General features: G+C 46.6%; 1 protein-coding gene across 1 annotated transcript; it reads right to left on the bottom strand.

The window, feature by feature from the left end:
- Positions 1 to 13,005: 13,005 nt before the first annotated feature.
- LOC147898468 (putative pentatricopeptide repeat-containing protein At1g56570) lies at positions 13,006 to 16,912 on the bottom strand. The gene is made up of 2 exons (XM_087379427.1): positions 16,449 to 16,912; positions 13,006 to 16,321 (listed from the first exon to the last, which is right to left on the bottom strand). Exon 2 carries the CDS (start codon positions 16,186 to 16,188, stop codon positions 14,038 to 14,040), a length of 2,151 nt encoding a protein of 716 aa, XP_087235553.1. The 5' UTR covers positions 16,189 to 16,321; positions 16,449 to 16,912; the 3' UTR covers positions 13,006 to 14,037.
- Between the last annotated feature and the right edge of the window lie 318 nt (positions 16,913 to 17,230).

Genomic DNA, 17,230 nt, shown 5'->3' with positions numbered 1-17,230 from the left:
GTAAGGAAGAAGACTACTTCTGAGCAGATGGCAAAGGAGTTCTTAAAATATGTTTTCAAGTATCATGGGATGCCTAAGTCTATCGTGAGTGATAGAGATCCATGGATGACTAGCATGTTCTGGAGAGGTTTGTTTGAAGACATGGGAACCTCACCGCTCTTTTCATCTTCTTATCATCCACAGTCTGATGGTCAATCGAAAGAGGCAAATTCTATAGCTTTGGATTTACTCCGATGTTATGTGTCTGAGCATAAAACACAGTGGGAACAGTACTTGCCACCATTGATTGGGTATGCATACAACAATATAGTGCATTCTTCCACGGGTAAGGCACCATTTGAAATAGTGGAAGGAGCGAGAAAGGTTCCTCCTATCTTGCATAAAAAAGAGAAGACTTTTGTGGTAGATGAGTATGTGGAGGACTTGCGGGCAGCCTATGAAAAGGTTAAATATGCCCTCCAACGCAGCCAAGGCAAGAAGAAAAGAGCTATGAATAAGCATCGCAAGAACTTGGTCTTCACAGAAGGTGATTGGGTGTTGCTGCATTTTCTTAAGGCACACCTTAGGAACAAGAAAGGGTGATAGTGGAAGTGAGAGAGGGAGAGAGAGAGGAGTGCACATGATATAGCTACCTATACACTAAGTGTATTGACAATGAACATGAAGATATACATGTGAACCCCTTAGGGTTAGGGTTAGGGTTAGGGTTAAGGTTTGCCTCTATGCCCTATGTGGATAGTGCAATTTACACTATCTTTAACACCCCCTCTTAAATTGCACTGGGTAAGTAGAGGGTGCATGTACAAGACCTATTTGTGGATTTAGTTTGGTGCATATGATGGCATCAAAAACTGAAAAGAAATCAAACTAGTATGTGCATATGTGAGCACAGTGACTACATAGTAGAAGCATGTACAATGAGTACAACTTATGTGGTCCTATACAAGGTATGGATTTTCCCCTCTTAAGTTGTGGGTCATCCTTTGCCTTTGGGAATAAAACCCAAAAGATAGGCTGAAGGGAAGAGGAAGGAGATATGCAAAAATTTAACTCCACCTGGATCAAAGACTGGTCAATCAAAAGATGACTGCATGGATAACAGTGTGTATGGCTGTGTACTGAACATGTCATGAGTCGTTGTGGACTATGCAGCTGCTTTGTGGAAGAGACATCCAGATGTGAGGCTAGTCGATGTAGCAATGGAGAAACAATCCGATAGGTTGTAACAAACAAGGGTGTCACCAACCCAAAAGAACTGACAGCAATGTGTGAGGTATGCTGCAGTAGAAGTATAATCTCTGTCAAATGCTGTAGGGTTGTAGAGGACTCCATAATCGATGTAGACAGAGTGAACCAGAGGCTGAAAATCTGGGACTGAAGATGCTATAAGAAAACAATACAACGTCTGTGGTCAACAAATAATAGGATCTCGTACACAAGAGAGAAAACCAGATAGTATGGAGAATCAAAATTTTGATTACTATAGATCTGATACAATAGATGGCACTGCCTCCTAGCCGTGTGCTCCTGTGAAAGAAGCTTCGATGGCGAGCTAGAAATAGTAGAGGACGGAGGCCGGATGCTAAGGAATCAGGGTTTTTGTAGCCAGTGATGAATGGGCTTTACGGGCTTGCTCTTATATAGCCACTAGTTGTAGTCAGTTGGACCCAATTGGGTGACCGACCCAGCCTACCGCGCCCAAAACAGTCGACTGGGGGTCAGTCCCGAAATAGGCCACCAACCACATGATAGAACTATGCCGTAAAATAGAGCAACTAACCTACAGGCCCAGAGCCATCCTCGATCATCTGGGACTCCACACGGGCCCCGCAACCCAAGAGTGGGCTGCCCCGGAAAATGCTCCATCTACCCCCAATGCGGTCAGTCACGAGATGCCTTCTCGCACTTGCATGTAGCCTAAATGGCAGTGTGCCAACTTCGTCCAGCCATCAAGCCACACATGGCCCCCATCTGGTGTCCAAACCAGGACCTACCGGATAACAGAGCCACTCAAATGCCTTCTCCTCATATGGGGGAGTACAAGTAGAGTTAGCTGGTTTCCGCATAGTTACACGAGAGTGGAGCATTGATATCTAACACCCCCCCTCAATGCCCACCTGCAAGTGAACTTACTTTTTCGGCCCAATGCTAAGTCGATGAAGATGCCTCTCTAGCAAGTCTCTTCCAAGAGCCTTTGTGAAGATGTCTGCAGCATTCTCTGTAGTCGGACAGTACACCAAGTCAACCTCTCCATCCATGATGAACTCGCTACAAAGTGATATTGAATCTCAATGTGTTTTGTATGAGCGTGGAACACAGGGTTCTTTGCAATTGCCATGTAACTCTGATTGTCACATGATAACTGCGTAGGCTTGTTCTGCATTGCACCCATGTCTCCTAAAATCCCCCTCAACCACACTGCCTTGCAAGAAGCAAAGCATGCTTATTTATACTCAGCCTCGGTAGAAGAAAGAGAAACTATGGGTTGCTTCTTGTTGACCCATGACACAACTCCAGATCTAAGTGAGAAACAGTAACGTGTCACTAATCTCCTACTGTCCATGTCTCCTGCCCAATCCGAGTCACAGAATCCCATCAAGATGTTGCCCTTGGTATAGGTGATGCCATAATCAAGTGTGCCTTTGATGTATTTCAGCACCCACATCCCTGCCCTCCAATGGTTTTTCCGGGGCTTATTGGAAAACCTGCTTAGTACACCAATCACAAAGCTGATGTCCGCGGCCGTGTGTTGCACAAGTAAATCAAACTACCCACAAGCCTTCTGTACTTCGCTTCGTCTACCAGTGGTGATGAATCCTCATTTGAGAGCTTCACGTCAACCTCCATAGGTGTGCCAACTGTCTTGCACTCAGCCATGCCAAATGCCTTCAGTATCTCTCCAGCATACTTCAGCTGTGAGATGATATGTTTTGGCTCTTGCCAAACTTCAATCCCCAAACAGAAATGCATCACTCCAAGGTCTGTCATTTCAAACTCTCTTCCCAGCAAATGCTTTATCTGTGAGATCTTCTCTTCATGGTTCCCTGTTATGACAAGGTCGTCCACATAAAGGACCATGATCATACAACTGCCTCCTTCTCTGAAGATATACAAATTTGCATTAGATGGGCTCCTCCTGAACCCGTTTTATAGAAATTCGGCATCAATTCGCTGGTACCACGCTCATGGGGCCTGTTTCAGCCCGTAAAGTGCCTTCTTCAGTTTACAAACTTTACCTTCTGAACCGAGGATCACAAAACCTGGTGGTTGTTCCACATATACCTTCTCCTTGAGATCTCCATTTAGAAAGGTAGATTTTACATCCATCTGAAACACGGGCCAACTTCCCTGGGTTGCTAAAGCCAAAACACTACGAATTGTGGTTAGTCGAGCTGTTGGAGCAAAAGTATCCTGATAATCAAAACCATGTACCTGTGCGAATTCTTTTGCCATGAGCCGGAGCCTTATACTTATCCAACGTGCCGTCGGACTTGTACTTGGTCTTGTACACCCACTTGGTGCCGATTACCTTGCGTTTTGGTGGACGATCCACAAGGTCCCAAGTGTTGTTCTTGATTATGGAGCCATACTCTGACTCTATGGTCCCAAGTGTTGTTCTTGATTATGGAGCCATACTCTAACTGTATAGCCTCCATCCACCTATCATCACCCTGTGCCTCTTCAAGACACTTGGGTTCATCAGCGCAGATCACTTCTATCATCAAAGCATAGTTGACCAAATGTTCCTGCGTCCTTCTTTGCTCTAATCTCTTGGACCGGCAGTGTTCGGATGGTTCCTCCTCAATGGCTGGAGGTTCTCTACCGTCTAAATGCTACTTTACCCACTTCAGGAATGGCCGTTGCCGTTGTGGTTCTGCAGGCTCTTCTTCATCTTCTTTATCTTGAATCCTCCCAAGCACTGTTGGGGGAGTTCGGTCTATTGTTGGTGGTGGTACTAGATGGATATCCTGGTCCTGGTTGCTTGGGAAGGAAGCATCCTCCTCCAATTGATGCGGCTATTCTGAGAAGACCACATCGCGACTTACTATTACCTTATTGGTAACAGGGTTATAGAGACGGTAACCCTTCGCCTCTTTACTGTAGCCCAAGAAAATACACTTCCGGCTCTTCGGTTCCCATTTGGTCCTGTTAGCATCAAGGACATGCACAAAACAGTCACATCCAAAAACTCTGAAATGTGCAGCTGAAGGTTTCTTACCAGAAAAGGCCTGCAGTGGAATCATCCCATTTACAGCCTTCGTGTAGCTACGATTGAGAATGTAAACTACCGTGTTACATGGTTCAGTCCAGAAAGTTTTTGGCAAATCTTTCCCTTTCATCATACTCTGGCCCATTTTGCAGATGATGCGCATCTTGCGTTCTGCTACTCCATTTTGCTATGATGTATGTGGCGGGGGTTTCTGCCTCTTGATCCCGTGACTTTTGCAATAACTTTTGAATTCAGTTGATGTGAACTCTCTACCTCTGTCTGATCTCAATTTCTTCACCTTCCTCCCCGTTTCTTTCTCGACCATTACATGCCATTCCTTGAACTTGCTAAAAGCCTCGTCTTTAGTCTTTAGGAAGTATATCCATATCCTTCTACTGTAGTCGTCGATCAGCGTCATGAAGGAGTAGGAACCACTCAAAGCTTCCATCTCCATCTTTCCACAGAGGTCCGTGTGAATGAGCTCTAGAGGAGCCTTTGCCCTGTTGGCCTCTTTAGGAAAGGGCTACCGATGCTACTTGCCCATCGTGCAAGCTTCACATACATCGGCCAGATCTGTAATTTCTAGTAGGTCTACAATCATTCCACTTTTATGCATCTCCTTTAAAGAACTAAGGTTTAGATGACCAAACCTCTCATGCCACAGCTTAGTGTTCTTCACATTGGCTCGAGCACTGAAAGCTGAGAGTTCATAGATGTTGTCGCGCCGTGTACCTTTACCAATGACCTTCCCTTGAAGATCCAAAATCTGTGCACCATTCTTATCGAATTGAACTTTGAGGTCCCGATCCGTGATCGCAGAAACGGACAACAAGTTCCTCTTGATATTTGGCACATATAGAACATCAGACAACTATTTTACAACTCCATCAGACTTGAGAGCAATCGTACCTTTTCCTTTTGCTGGACATTTTGCATCATTGCCGACTGCTACCAGGATGTCATTCCCTACCGGCTGTAGAGAGGTATACCAATCCTTCCGAGTGGTCATGTGGCACGATGCACCATTGTCAATGATCCAAGGTTCATCCGCAGGTACATGAACTGCCTCCGTGCAAATCTCCTCAATTGCTACAAATAGCTCTACTGGTACTGCCTACACACCATTGCTGGACTCTTTCTTTACTCCGTTCTTCTCATCTGCAATCTTCTTCCAGCACTCATTCTGCTTGTGCCCTGCCTTGTTGCAATAGAAGCACTTGATCTTCTTCTTTCTCTTTGTATCATCAAAAGAAGATGGGTTACCAAAGTCCTTACCCTTACCTTTCTTTGATCTTGTCTAGAAGGCCGAATCTTCTCCAGTCCTCGTCTTTTGACGCATCTCCTCCTCCAGAAGCATCGCGCTGAAGTCCTCAAAGTTGAGGGGCAGATTTCTGTTCTACGTATTCAGTGCCATAACAAGACCGTCGTACTTTGGTGGGAGAATCCGTATGCACCTTTGTGCTAGATTCTCGCTAGTGATGGTGATGCAATCACAGTCATCTGATCGCGCAAATTCTTTACCCTGGTGATGAACTTCTCTGCCACCTCAGACTCAGACAATTTCTCATTCGCAAGTTGAGTCTCCAGATTCTGAATCCACGTCTGATTCGTGGTCTCGTACTGATTTTTCAAGACCGTCCATGCCTCCTCCGCTATGGTGACATGTTGAATTAACGCCATGATGGAATCACTTACACTGCAGACAATAGAACACAGCGCATCTGCATTTCTTCTTGTCCACACGAGAATCTCATCCGCAGTTGCTACTATCTATTGTCCTGCATTGGCTGGATCCGGTCTCGCAACCGGCCTCACGTCCACACCAGTAGCAGTATCTCAAAGCTCGTATGCGCTTAGGATGGTCTTCATCTTGAACTTCCAAAGTGGATAGTTAAAGTCATCCAACTTTCCGCTTTCGTCGAATGGTGGGATTCGCAGTCTTGCAGGCTGGGCCATCTCTCACAATCTACTCACAAACAGAAACACGCTACCAAATCTTCTTGCTAGAGTCCAGGCTCTGATACCATGTAAAAAAACAATACAACGTCTATGCTCAACAGATAACAGGATCTCGTACGTAAGAGAGAAAACCAGATAGTATGGAGAATCAAAAAATTGATTACAATAGATGGCACTGCCTCCCAGCCGTGCGCTCTTGTGAAAGAAACTTTGATGGCGAGCTGGAAACAGTAGAGGACGGAGGTTGGATGCTAAGGAATCAGGATTGCTGTAGCCACTGATGAAATGGGCTTCACAGGCTTGCTCTTATATAGCCAGTAGTCGTAGTCGGTTGGGCCCAATTGGGTGACCAACCCAATCCGCCCAAAACGGTCGACTGGGGGTCGCCACCGACCACACGATAGAACCGTGGCCTAGAGCCATCCGGGATCATCTGGGACTCCAAACGGGCCTCGCAACTCGAGAGTGGGCTGCCCCGAGAAATGCTCTGTCTACCCTCAATGCGGTCAGTCATGGGATGCCTTCCCGCACTTGCATGTAGCCTAGTTGGCAGTGCGCCAACTCCGTCCAGCCATCAAGCCACACATGGCCCCCATCTGGTGTCCAAACCAGGACCTATCGGATAACTGAGCTACTCAAATTCCTTCTCCTCATATGGGGGGCTTACAAGTAGAGTTAGCTGATTCCCGCGTAGTTACACGAGAGTGGAGCATTGATATCTAACAGGTGCAGATATGAGGCTAGTCGATGTAGCGATGGAGAAACAATCCAGTAGGTTGTGACAAACAAGGGTGTCACCAATCCAAAAGAACTGAGAGCAATGTGTGAGGTATGCTGTAGTAGAAGTATAATCTCTATCAAATGATGCAGGGTCGTAGAGGACTGCATAGTCGATGTAGACAGAGTGATCCAAAGGCTGAAAATCTAGGGCCGAAGGTGCAGGTATGATACGCTGCTCTGCTGAATAAGAGGCCCGTACAAATGACAAGGTATGGCAACCTATCAAACTTGTATGCTCAACTATCATGAGCTGAAGGTCATCTGCTGTGTGCATGGCTAAACATCCATCGGCATGAGATGTAGCATCTGTCATAGGCTCGTCGAGAAGGAGCTGACAGTCTAAAGGCCTAGAAGCCTAAAATACAGCTGTGAATGCATAAGATGTCCCTGAGGCGAATGAGGTGCCGAATGTTGATGTAGGGACTAATCTGTAGTCGTGGATCCAACCATTGATGTGCATCAAGTATGGACTGTATACAACAGCCATAAGTGCATGATGAAACACTGAGTCTCCCCAAGTTGCGCTAAGGCTAAACCTGATGATGTCTACTACATTGGGGCAGGACCGCACTGATGCATAAGCATCCTCGTGCTAAGGAATGATGTGCTGATGGAAAGTGGTGGTGATAACTGGATCCAAGGGTGGTGCAATGCGGCATAACTGAGCCGATGCTAGAGTGTCCTGTAGACTGATGTGCTAATCTGTACTACTCATGGAAACTGTGCCCAAGGAACGCTCTATGTCAAAGATGAAAGCATCAGTGATGGATGCCAGAATGGAATCACCTGAAGAGCTGAATGCAATGTGGCATATATCTCTGCATGCGGTGAGAGATGTGAGTGCCTAGTACTGAGGACTTACCTGCTGATCACTGGTGAACTCCTACTAAGAATATGCATCTGTGGCAAAGGATGGAGTCGGATCCATGCATGAGAGTGATGGTTGTGCATCACAAGAATCAATCTGAGCTGATGTCAATGGGACTGCCTCATACTGAGGACTTACTGTCAAATATGCCTCGTGCTGAGGGCTTACTATCGAATGTGCCTCATGTTGAGGGCTTACTGAGAAGTATGCCTCATGCTGAGGGCTTACCGAGGAATGTGCATGGTCAGAAACTGTGGGCTGATCCATGCTAACATCTGAAGCATCTGCAACTGCATCTGATCTATCAAGGCCAATGAGGCTCGAGTCTGCATCGTAGACTGGTACATACCCTGTGGCAATGAATGGTCGAAGTAGGTTCTCTTTCCACTCACGGATCTCGTCCGGAGTCATGATTGATGTATCATCAACTGTGTGATGCGGATAACTCCATGATGGAGACGGTCTGGTGCTCTGTGCAAGAGGCTTACCCATGTACTGGCGAGAGTGTTTACCCATGAGAACACTATGTGACAGCTGCCACTGGGGGGCTTATGCTAAACTGTCAAAACCAAGTCATGTGAGAACATGTATGCCAAGGATCAAGCCTATAAAATGAAGATGACAACTAAGTGTCGAGCGTAGCCAAGAGGCTGTACAAGGCTGATGTATGTGTGTGGAAACCAATGCCAATAATCGCAAAAAACAGCAAATGAATTTTATCTTGATTCATTTAAAGTGCTGGGTATGCTGCAAAGGATCAAGAGGTGGTTCCGATGATGAGGAATCAATTATGCTGACTTGTAGAAATCTCAGATGGAAGATATGAAGTGCTCAGCGCGTAGAGCGCGAGCTGGCGAGCAATTTTTCTTCCTAGATCACCTCCAAATTCCCCTTGGAACAAAAGTTATGGGCATTTAAAATCTGCACCATACTTTGTCCAAAGAAGGGTAGAAAAAATGAGGTCGCACATGTGATGATGTGGCAAACTGGTGGTCATATTGCAAATGCACTGTGTGCCTATGAAGAGGCTATGTGCTTGGCTAGCACTACTGACATGGCAGGCTGACTGTGCTGTTGACTGGGCAGTTGAGGTGAGTTGGCAGGTGACTGGACCTACACATGTGGCAGCAAACTTAAGGTGCCACGTGGCACAACTCTGGCCACTGTTCAAACCCAGGGTCACAGTGACCTAACCCACGTTGAACCTTACATGCCACATGGAATTTTGCCAAACCTTAGGTCTAAGGTTTGTGCCGATTTTTGACGCAACGAGGATGACGACAGGATTTGCTGCGAAATGGGAGGATGCGGATATTTGCTGCTGGTCCTTCTACCGATCGCGTCCGTCGCGGCCATGGCGATGGCGGAGCTCGTGGCGATGGCCGATGGCATGGGAGAGCTTGCTACGGTGGCGGGCACTATTTGTCGGTTGAAGTAGGAGCTATGCCGCCTGAGAGGCCGATGTAGAGCATCCAATCGAGTCGCCTAATAGTGGAGCTGGCATTGGAGCTCATCGTGGAGCTTTGATGAAGCTAGGAGCTCGATTGGAAAGTCGGTGGCGTCGGCTGGATGCTGAAGCTGGAGATGTGCAGGCACTTGCTGGAGCTTGGCGGCTATGGCTCAGGTGCTTAGCTGAGAGCGCAATATAGTCGCTGGGAGCACATCTCAATAGGCGGCTCATTGAAGGACTATCATTGAAGGACATGGGCTCACGCAGTTGCTGTTGAAGGACTGTCGTTGTCAAATCGTCTTCCGTCGTGGAGACCATGAGCAATTGTCTTGCAGCTAGAGTCCGTTGAGCGTTGGAGAGGCTTTGTGGCTCGTCGATTTGTGGAGTCGTCATTGAAGGTTGACGGAGCCGAGCTCCTTGTTGGGGAGGCGCTTGCGTTTCTTGAAAGCAAAGAAGGCAGCTAATTCTACTGGCATCCCAAAAGACAGCTACACGTTGATTCATCCAATGGTGGATCTGCAACAGAGCTTGGAGATGAAGCTGTGGGCTCTTCGAGTGAGAGTTGTCATCCATGTTGGCTGCTGGGAGCCGTGGAGGCCCTGAGGAGCTTTTGCCTTTGCTGTTTGGCTCATTGAGGGATCCCCTCATGCAAGGTTGGTTGTAGTCCCGTGAGCTTTGGAGCTCTGCTAGGGCCCTTGAGCTTGGAGCTCATTGAAACTGCTGCTGGAGTCTTCTTGGAAATCTGTCGTGAGCTCTAGGCTTGCCTGTGAGCCATACTCTAGGAACTCTCTCTCCCCAAAGTTCCCAGCAATGGAAAGAGATATAGAGAATTTCACAAAATCTAGAGGCTATCTTGAGCTACAAGAAGCGGAATTGTGAGCTTTCTGATGCAAAATGGAGATGACGAAGAGCTCTACAAGATAAGCTAGGCAAGAGATGAAGATGCCTCAAATGGAGGGATTACGCCTTGACGGAACAAGGGCTTACATGCCTTGATAAAGCAAGGGCTTGACTCTCTCTCGACGGAAGTCTCTCTCAATGGAAGATGCCTCATGAAGGAGGGCTTGACACTCATTAAGGGAGTGGGAGCACCATCTCGGCTGTGATACCATGATAGAGGAAGTGAGAGAGGGAGAGAGAGAGAGGAGTGCACACAATATAGCTACATGTACACTAAGTGTATTGACAATGAACATGAAGATATACATGTGAACCCCTTAGGGTTAGGGTTAGGGTTAGGGTTTGTCCCTATGCCCTATGTGGATAGTAGTGCAATTTACACTATCTTTAACAAAGGGAAGGTAAAGTTGTACACCAAGCTAAATATGAGGTACTACGGTCCCTTTCAAGTTCTTGAAGAGATCAATGAGGTAGCTTACAGGTTGAAGTTAGTTGAACAGTGGACCATCCACAATGCTTTCCATGTTAGCTTGCTGAAGCCTTTTCATGCAAAAGTGCCACAGGTTATGCCAGTTGAAGAGCAACCTGAAGTTGATAAGTAAGATGTGAGCAGATTGTGGCACATAAGGAACGAAAAATTAATGGTAAAGTTGCCATACGCTATCATGTGAAGTGCAAGAACTATCCTGCGAATGATGCAATCTGGATGAAAGAGAGTGAATTGGCAGATTCACCTCAGATTTTACAGGTCTACCTTGAGGCATTTGGTCTCGAGCCTATTGCGATAGTCACTCATGCCAATCCAGTAGAGCACATGTCTGGAGCATTACCGGATGCTCATGGGGGGGGTAGCACCTCCACGCCCGCAGTGCGGACAGGCTCACAGGATATCTAGAGGTCGCTTGGTGCGATTTCAACTGAGGCATTGATGCTGACAAAGTTTCTATCGTAAGAATTCTATGATGAGTCATCATGACACTCCAGTTGGTTGATACATTGCCATACAGATAGATCTACAGTCTTGTTGTATGTACATTGTATTTTTGGTACTTCATGTGATGTACTACTATTGATTATGGGCTGTTTTATATACCTTTGTAAGACTAGAATAAGTCCAATCATACAAATTTAAATTTTTTGTTGTTCGAAATATCAAAAATCTACACAGAAAATAAAAGAGAAAATAAAAGAGAAGAAAAACATAGGTAAACAAAAAAACATAAGGAAGACACCTTTTTATGCCTATTGTGACACCTTTTTCTATTTGCTGTAAACAAACAAGATAGTTTGCTGTTTCAAGAGGGGGGTATGTCACAGGGACATGGTGGTGATGGTGAAATGCCTAAACTAACTGTCACTGAATTTAGCCTAGGGTACCAAGCTAGAAGCTAGTTAATGCCCAAAAGGTACCTATGATTTCATGTGCAATAAGTGCAACTCCTGGTGCTATTAGAGTGGTTTCAATTTCTAAGGTCATTGGTTTGGTTCAGTGGGTCATTCTTTAAAAACTAACCCCCTAGAGATCCTACAAACTAGGGTCATTGGTTCCTTTGCATTTGGGTCATGGTGTGCCATCTGACCCCCTAGGGGCATTAAAAATCCCACGTCTCATTTTGTCTATGTGTCTGCTTGTGGCTTATCTGCTTGCCTTGTGGCACCTAGGTGTCACCCTTAGAAACCCCTGGAGCTCTTGCCTTTCCATGCTGATTTGAGACTTCTCCCCTACCTGGAGCAGCTTCATTCTCTAGATGGCGGATTTCTACAGCTCTCCTCTTGCTGGCTGAAGTGGAATTTCAAGCTTTCTTCGCAACAGTTCTCCTCCCCTTAGTGTTGTTGGCATGCTTCCGGGACCTGGACACCTTCATTTAGGGCCACTTTTGAAGCTTTTCTCGACTTTCTTCGCGACAGAATTTCTTCTTTCCAACATCTGAAGCCATATTCATGGGTGCCTCTCTTCCTGCTCCTGCCTAGGGCAAGGCGCACTGGCTGAAGTGGAATTTCAAGCTTTCTTCGCAACAGTTCTCCTCCCCTTAGTGTTGTTGGCATGCTTCCGGGACCTGGACACCTTCATTTAGGGCCACTTTTGAAGCTTTTCTCGACTTTCTTCGCGACAGAATTTCTTCTTTCCAACATCTGAAGCCATATTCATGGGTGCCTCTCTTCCTGCTCCTGCCTAGGGCAAGGCGCACTGAAAACGGAGGGGTTTGTGGGCTGTCTGGTGGACGCATTCATGGCTGATTTGCTACAGCTTGCTGGACACTCTCTTTTCTTATCTTTTCTGGTGCTGGAAGACACTCATAAGCAACTCCCTCCTACCAGAGTTTGCTGTCCGCTTTTCATCCTACTTCTGGAGCTGTTTTGGACTGAAACAGGCTCTTTCTGTTGGCTGAATTCTCATCTTCCCTTTCTACTCTTTGCTACAACCATTCCTACAAAGTTCCTGCTAGGTTGGATGCCCTGCCGTTGGCCCGGGAGAGGATTGGGGCACTGGTTGTGATACTCTCTTCCTAGGGGTGCAATGGTTGGCCTTGGGCTCGGTAATGGCTTGGCAATGGGTAATGCATTGCTTGGCTGTTAGACTGGTCTACTTGTGAATATGCATGTCCACTGTCCCTTTGTATTTTGAGCTAACCAGATTAGATAAATACCGCAAGGGGCGCCAAGAGTTGGGGCCAACAGGTGTTACTCTCTATGTTTCTGAGTAGGGGCATTCTAGCCTCCCTTGTCTTGAATGGCTCCATGATGTTATGCAGTGAAGTTTATGCTTTGAGTTTTGTTTGTGGACAATGGCAATCTTTTAAGTTGCCTGTATTTTCAGTTTTGTGAGATAGTAGAGACATTTACACTGCCCTTTGTGATGAAAGGCCGGTTACAGAGACCACCAAATCTGCTGTCATTCCAATGATCATCGACAACAGCTCAACATCCTTCTCCTCCCACTCTTCCACCTCATTGCTCAAACACATCACCTTGCTGTTCTCCTTCCTGGTGAAGGCCTGCTGCCAAGAGAGTGTCTTCCATACTGAATCGTCCTGTTCTGCAGCCAAAGGTGGAGGCACCAGTGAATGCTGGACCCCCCAATGGGGCCCCTACTTATACGGCACATGCTCTTTAGATCTGGCCAACCAGATCTCACAGGCTGGCTGCCCAGTCTGTTAAATACCTGACCAGACAGCCCTAAAGTTGACTGATCTTGCCACATGGCAGGTGCCTACTGGCCTGCCACCTGCTGTACCCGACTGGTCCTGTCACAGTTGCCTATAAGATGCCCCTCCTAGGCCCTTTTGCAGCCCTACATGTGGGCCTTTCTGCCCACCACTTTGGGCCTCTTAGCAGCCCCATAGGAACTTGTGCCCCTCTTTCTTTTCTCTCTGATCTGCCCCTGTGGCAGCCTTCTTTTCTGCCCATGTGGCTTCATTGTATGCTGGTGGCCCATCTCCTCATGTGGGGGCTCACGGGTGGGGAGTTGACCTCTAACCTCCACTTTACATGGCAACTCCTCAGGTCCACTGGTTCCCATTCAGGTCAGTACCTTGCTCCATGAGATATATTCCTCAATCTCTGTGCAAACCGCCTTTTGCCTTTCTCATCCCAAACAATCAATGAAGAAATTCCAACCTGTCCAAGGCCACCAACATATTGGAGCCATAGACGTAACCAAAGGAGATCTACAAGGCTACTGACAGTATTCTCACCCATAATTCAATCAAAGACACTTTCCGGTCCTTGTGAATTTGGATGCAACACGCATCACTGCAAATAAATTTTGCATTTTCAGCTTTATAATAATCACAATCATCACAAACCTCCCCATTTTTTCCAACAGCTAAGGGTGTCGCGTGGGGAAGACATATTAGGGCACAAGGATAGTCAGCTTCTCATGTTCCCACAGAGTGTATCCTCCTTTTCACTGATTATTTCCTGTAGCTCGCAGTCCAAACCTGGCACATATCTGTCCTCCATTTCAAATGGAATATATTTCATCTTTTCATATGCATCTTTGCTTTGGTGATGTCTCCTATCCCCCACCACAAATGTATGCACCACTCCACCAAAATCAGTCATCCAGCTTTGTCCTGGATTCTTCAATGATTGGGCATTCCTCCTCAATACCTGAATCTTATCGTGATCCTCCAGCATGTGAGCGTCTGCATATATGTTTGCCATCAATACATATGCTGTATGGCATGTTTCATTTAATCTCACTGCATTCTTAAAGGCATGCCTTCCAATCTCCACATTCTTCCACTTTTGACACGCACCCAACACAGTCAACCATACAATCACATTAGGTTGGAAAGGCATCTTTTCCACCATCACCAATGCCTCATCCAGTTGGCCTGCACGAGCAACGAGATCAACCATGCAATTATAGTGCTCAATAGTTGGGATAATACCATAGTGCTTGGTCACAGTCTGAAAGTACTTCTGACCCTTGTCCACTAGACCGTCATGACTACATACAGTGAGAAGACTAAGAAATGTGACCCTGTTTGGCTGTATGCCCTTCCGCCTCATTCTCTCAAACAAATGAAACACACTTTCACTGTCTCCCTGATGAGCATATCCAGCAACCATTGCAGTCCACGGTACAATATCCTCGGTGGCCAGTGCATTAAACAATTGCTGGGCATTAGCCATGCTTCCACACTTGGCATACATGTCAATAAGACTAGTTGCCACGATTGCAGTAGTCTCGGAACCGACCCTACTTATATGAGAATGGAAATCCTTTCCCATTTCCAGAGCTCCTGTGTTGGCACATGCTTTCACAATAGCAACAAAAGTCAAGCTACTTGGGGATACACCTTGCTCTTGCATTTGTGCATAAAGTCTAAAAGCCTCCTCATTGTCTTCTCTCTCAGCATACCCTAAAACCATGGTTGTCCATGTAACCACAGTACGATGAGGCAATTGATCAAACACATGACGTGCATCCTCCATGCTCCCACATTTTACACACATATCCATCAAGGTAGTTCCAACGAATACATTTGACTCGAAGCCATTCTTTACCGCTTGGGAGTGGATTGCTCTACCTTTTTCCAGGCATGCAATTTTTGCAAGCTTATCGTCACCTTGCTCCTCTTCTAGTGCTATCAGGCAATTGCAAGCCTTCAATGCCCCAATAATCGTTCGAGCATTAAATTGGACACCCTCTTGGTGCATCTGGGAATACAAATTTAAGGCCTGCAGACCTCCTTCCCACTTGCTGTATCCCAGGATCATGTTAGTCCATGTAACCACATCGCGATGAGGCAACGTTTGAAACACATGAAGTGCATCCTCCATGCTCCCACATTTCGCATACATATCCACCAAGCTGGCTCCCACGAATATATTTGACTCAAAGCCCCAGTTTACCACTTGGGAGTGGATAGCTCTACCTTTCTCTTGATTTCCCGTTTTTGCCAAATTCCTGTCATTTTCATTCCCCTCTTCCAGTGCTTCCAGGCTACTGCAAACCTTCAATGCAGCAACAAAGGTTCGAGCAGTCGGCTGAACATGTTCCTTGCACAGCTGTGCATACAAATGCAAAGCCATTACACTGTCTTCTTGCTCGGCATACCCCAAAATCATGGCATTCCAAGAGGCCACATCACGATGAGGCAATTTGTCAAAGACACGGCGTGCGTCCTCCATGCTCCCACTTTTCGTGTACATATCCACAGACATTGTTCCTACAAATACATCAGAATCAAAGCCACACCTTACTGATTCGGAGTGGACAGCTCTACCTTTCTCCAAACATCCTGCCCTTGCAAATTTTGCCTCAGCTTCCTTCCCTTCTTCCGGTGCTGCCAGGCTACTACAAGCCTTCAATGCACCAACAAAGGTTCGATCACTCCCCTGGACACCTTCTTGGTTCATCCGTGCATAAAAGTCCAAAGCCCGTGCACCCTGTCCGAGCTTGGCGTAACCCAGGATCATAAGGTTCCAAGATACCACATCACGCTTTGGCATATTGTCAAATACATCGTGAGCATCCACCATGCTCCCACGTTTCATATACATATGCATCAAATTGTTTGCCCTAACCACTGTATCCACCCTCTGATCATAAATTTCCTTCACCTCATTCAGTTGAGGCAACCCCTTGTGGATTGCATTTCCAGCTCTGCCTGCGCCACAGGAATGACCGCAAAGGGGTGTCCTAAGTTGTGGGCCCATGACCAGCAGAGAGCTACTTTAGAAGACTATTAATATCACATTACGCAAAGAGAATTAATTCCATGCCAAAAAAGTGGACATGAAGAAAAAGAATGTCATTGCTTGAGCACCTCTCAACATACACAGTCTTCTACAAGTGCGCTGACCATCCAAGATGCGACACACTCTGGGGTGTTGTGATGGGCTCAGATAAACCCCGTCCTTGCTTCCACCACAGAGATAACCCCCGTCCTTGCTTCCACCACAGAGGTCGCAGATAGAGGTAGGCAGACCCAATTCTGAACCACTGTGATGATCATGCACAAAATTGCAATTGTTAAGATTGTGCGCCATTTCAAGAAAACTAAGAGCGCGGTCACATGCACGGATGTTTGGAGGTGCTGGAATGTGCGTCTTGTGGTTGGTGAGTCAGGTGCACGCCCCACATGTCTCAGGGAGCTGGTAGTTGAACCTAGGAGGTACGCACTTGACTTCTCATTCTGTTTTGGGGTCGGTGCACTGTGTGACTTGATGACAGAGTGCATTGATGCGGCTCGACGGCAAGTCAGGTGCATGCCCCACGCGTTTCAGAGAGCTGCTAGTACGGGGGAGATTCGTGACAAGCAATAAAGTGTAGAGGATAGCTATTAGCCCACCCCCGTATGATGATGTAGTGGCAGCCTGCTTGAGTGAAGGGTTCTCGGCTATTTCTAACACGGAAGCCAAATGAATATTGCATGTTGATGTTACATGAAGAGCTCAAGAGTCGGTACGGAAGCGGCGAGAAATTAGTTTACAATCTCCCTATTGTTGTGAGGTAACCATGGATAATATCCTCCTAGAGATGGACTCCTAGAGATGGGAAGTCGGTTCGAGGGTGTTCTTCACTGGACACATTCCCTCCTTCGAAGAG

This window comes from Dipteris shenzhenensis, chromosome 9, assembly GCF_047967505.1.
Source record: "Dipteris shenzhenensis isolate YYH24624 ecotype China chromosome 9, Dip_SZ_1.0, whole genome shotgun sequence".
NCBI lineage: Eukaryota > Viridiplantae > Streptophyta > Polypodiopsida > Gleicheniales > Dipteridaceae > Dipteris > Dipteris shenzhenensis.
The sequence above is the reverse complement of the archived record's forward strand: the minus strand, read 5'-3'. Positions and strand labels throughout refer to the sequence as shown.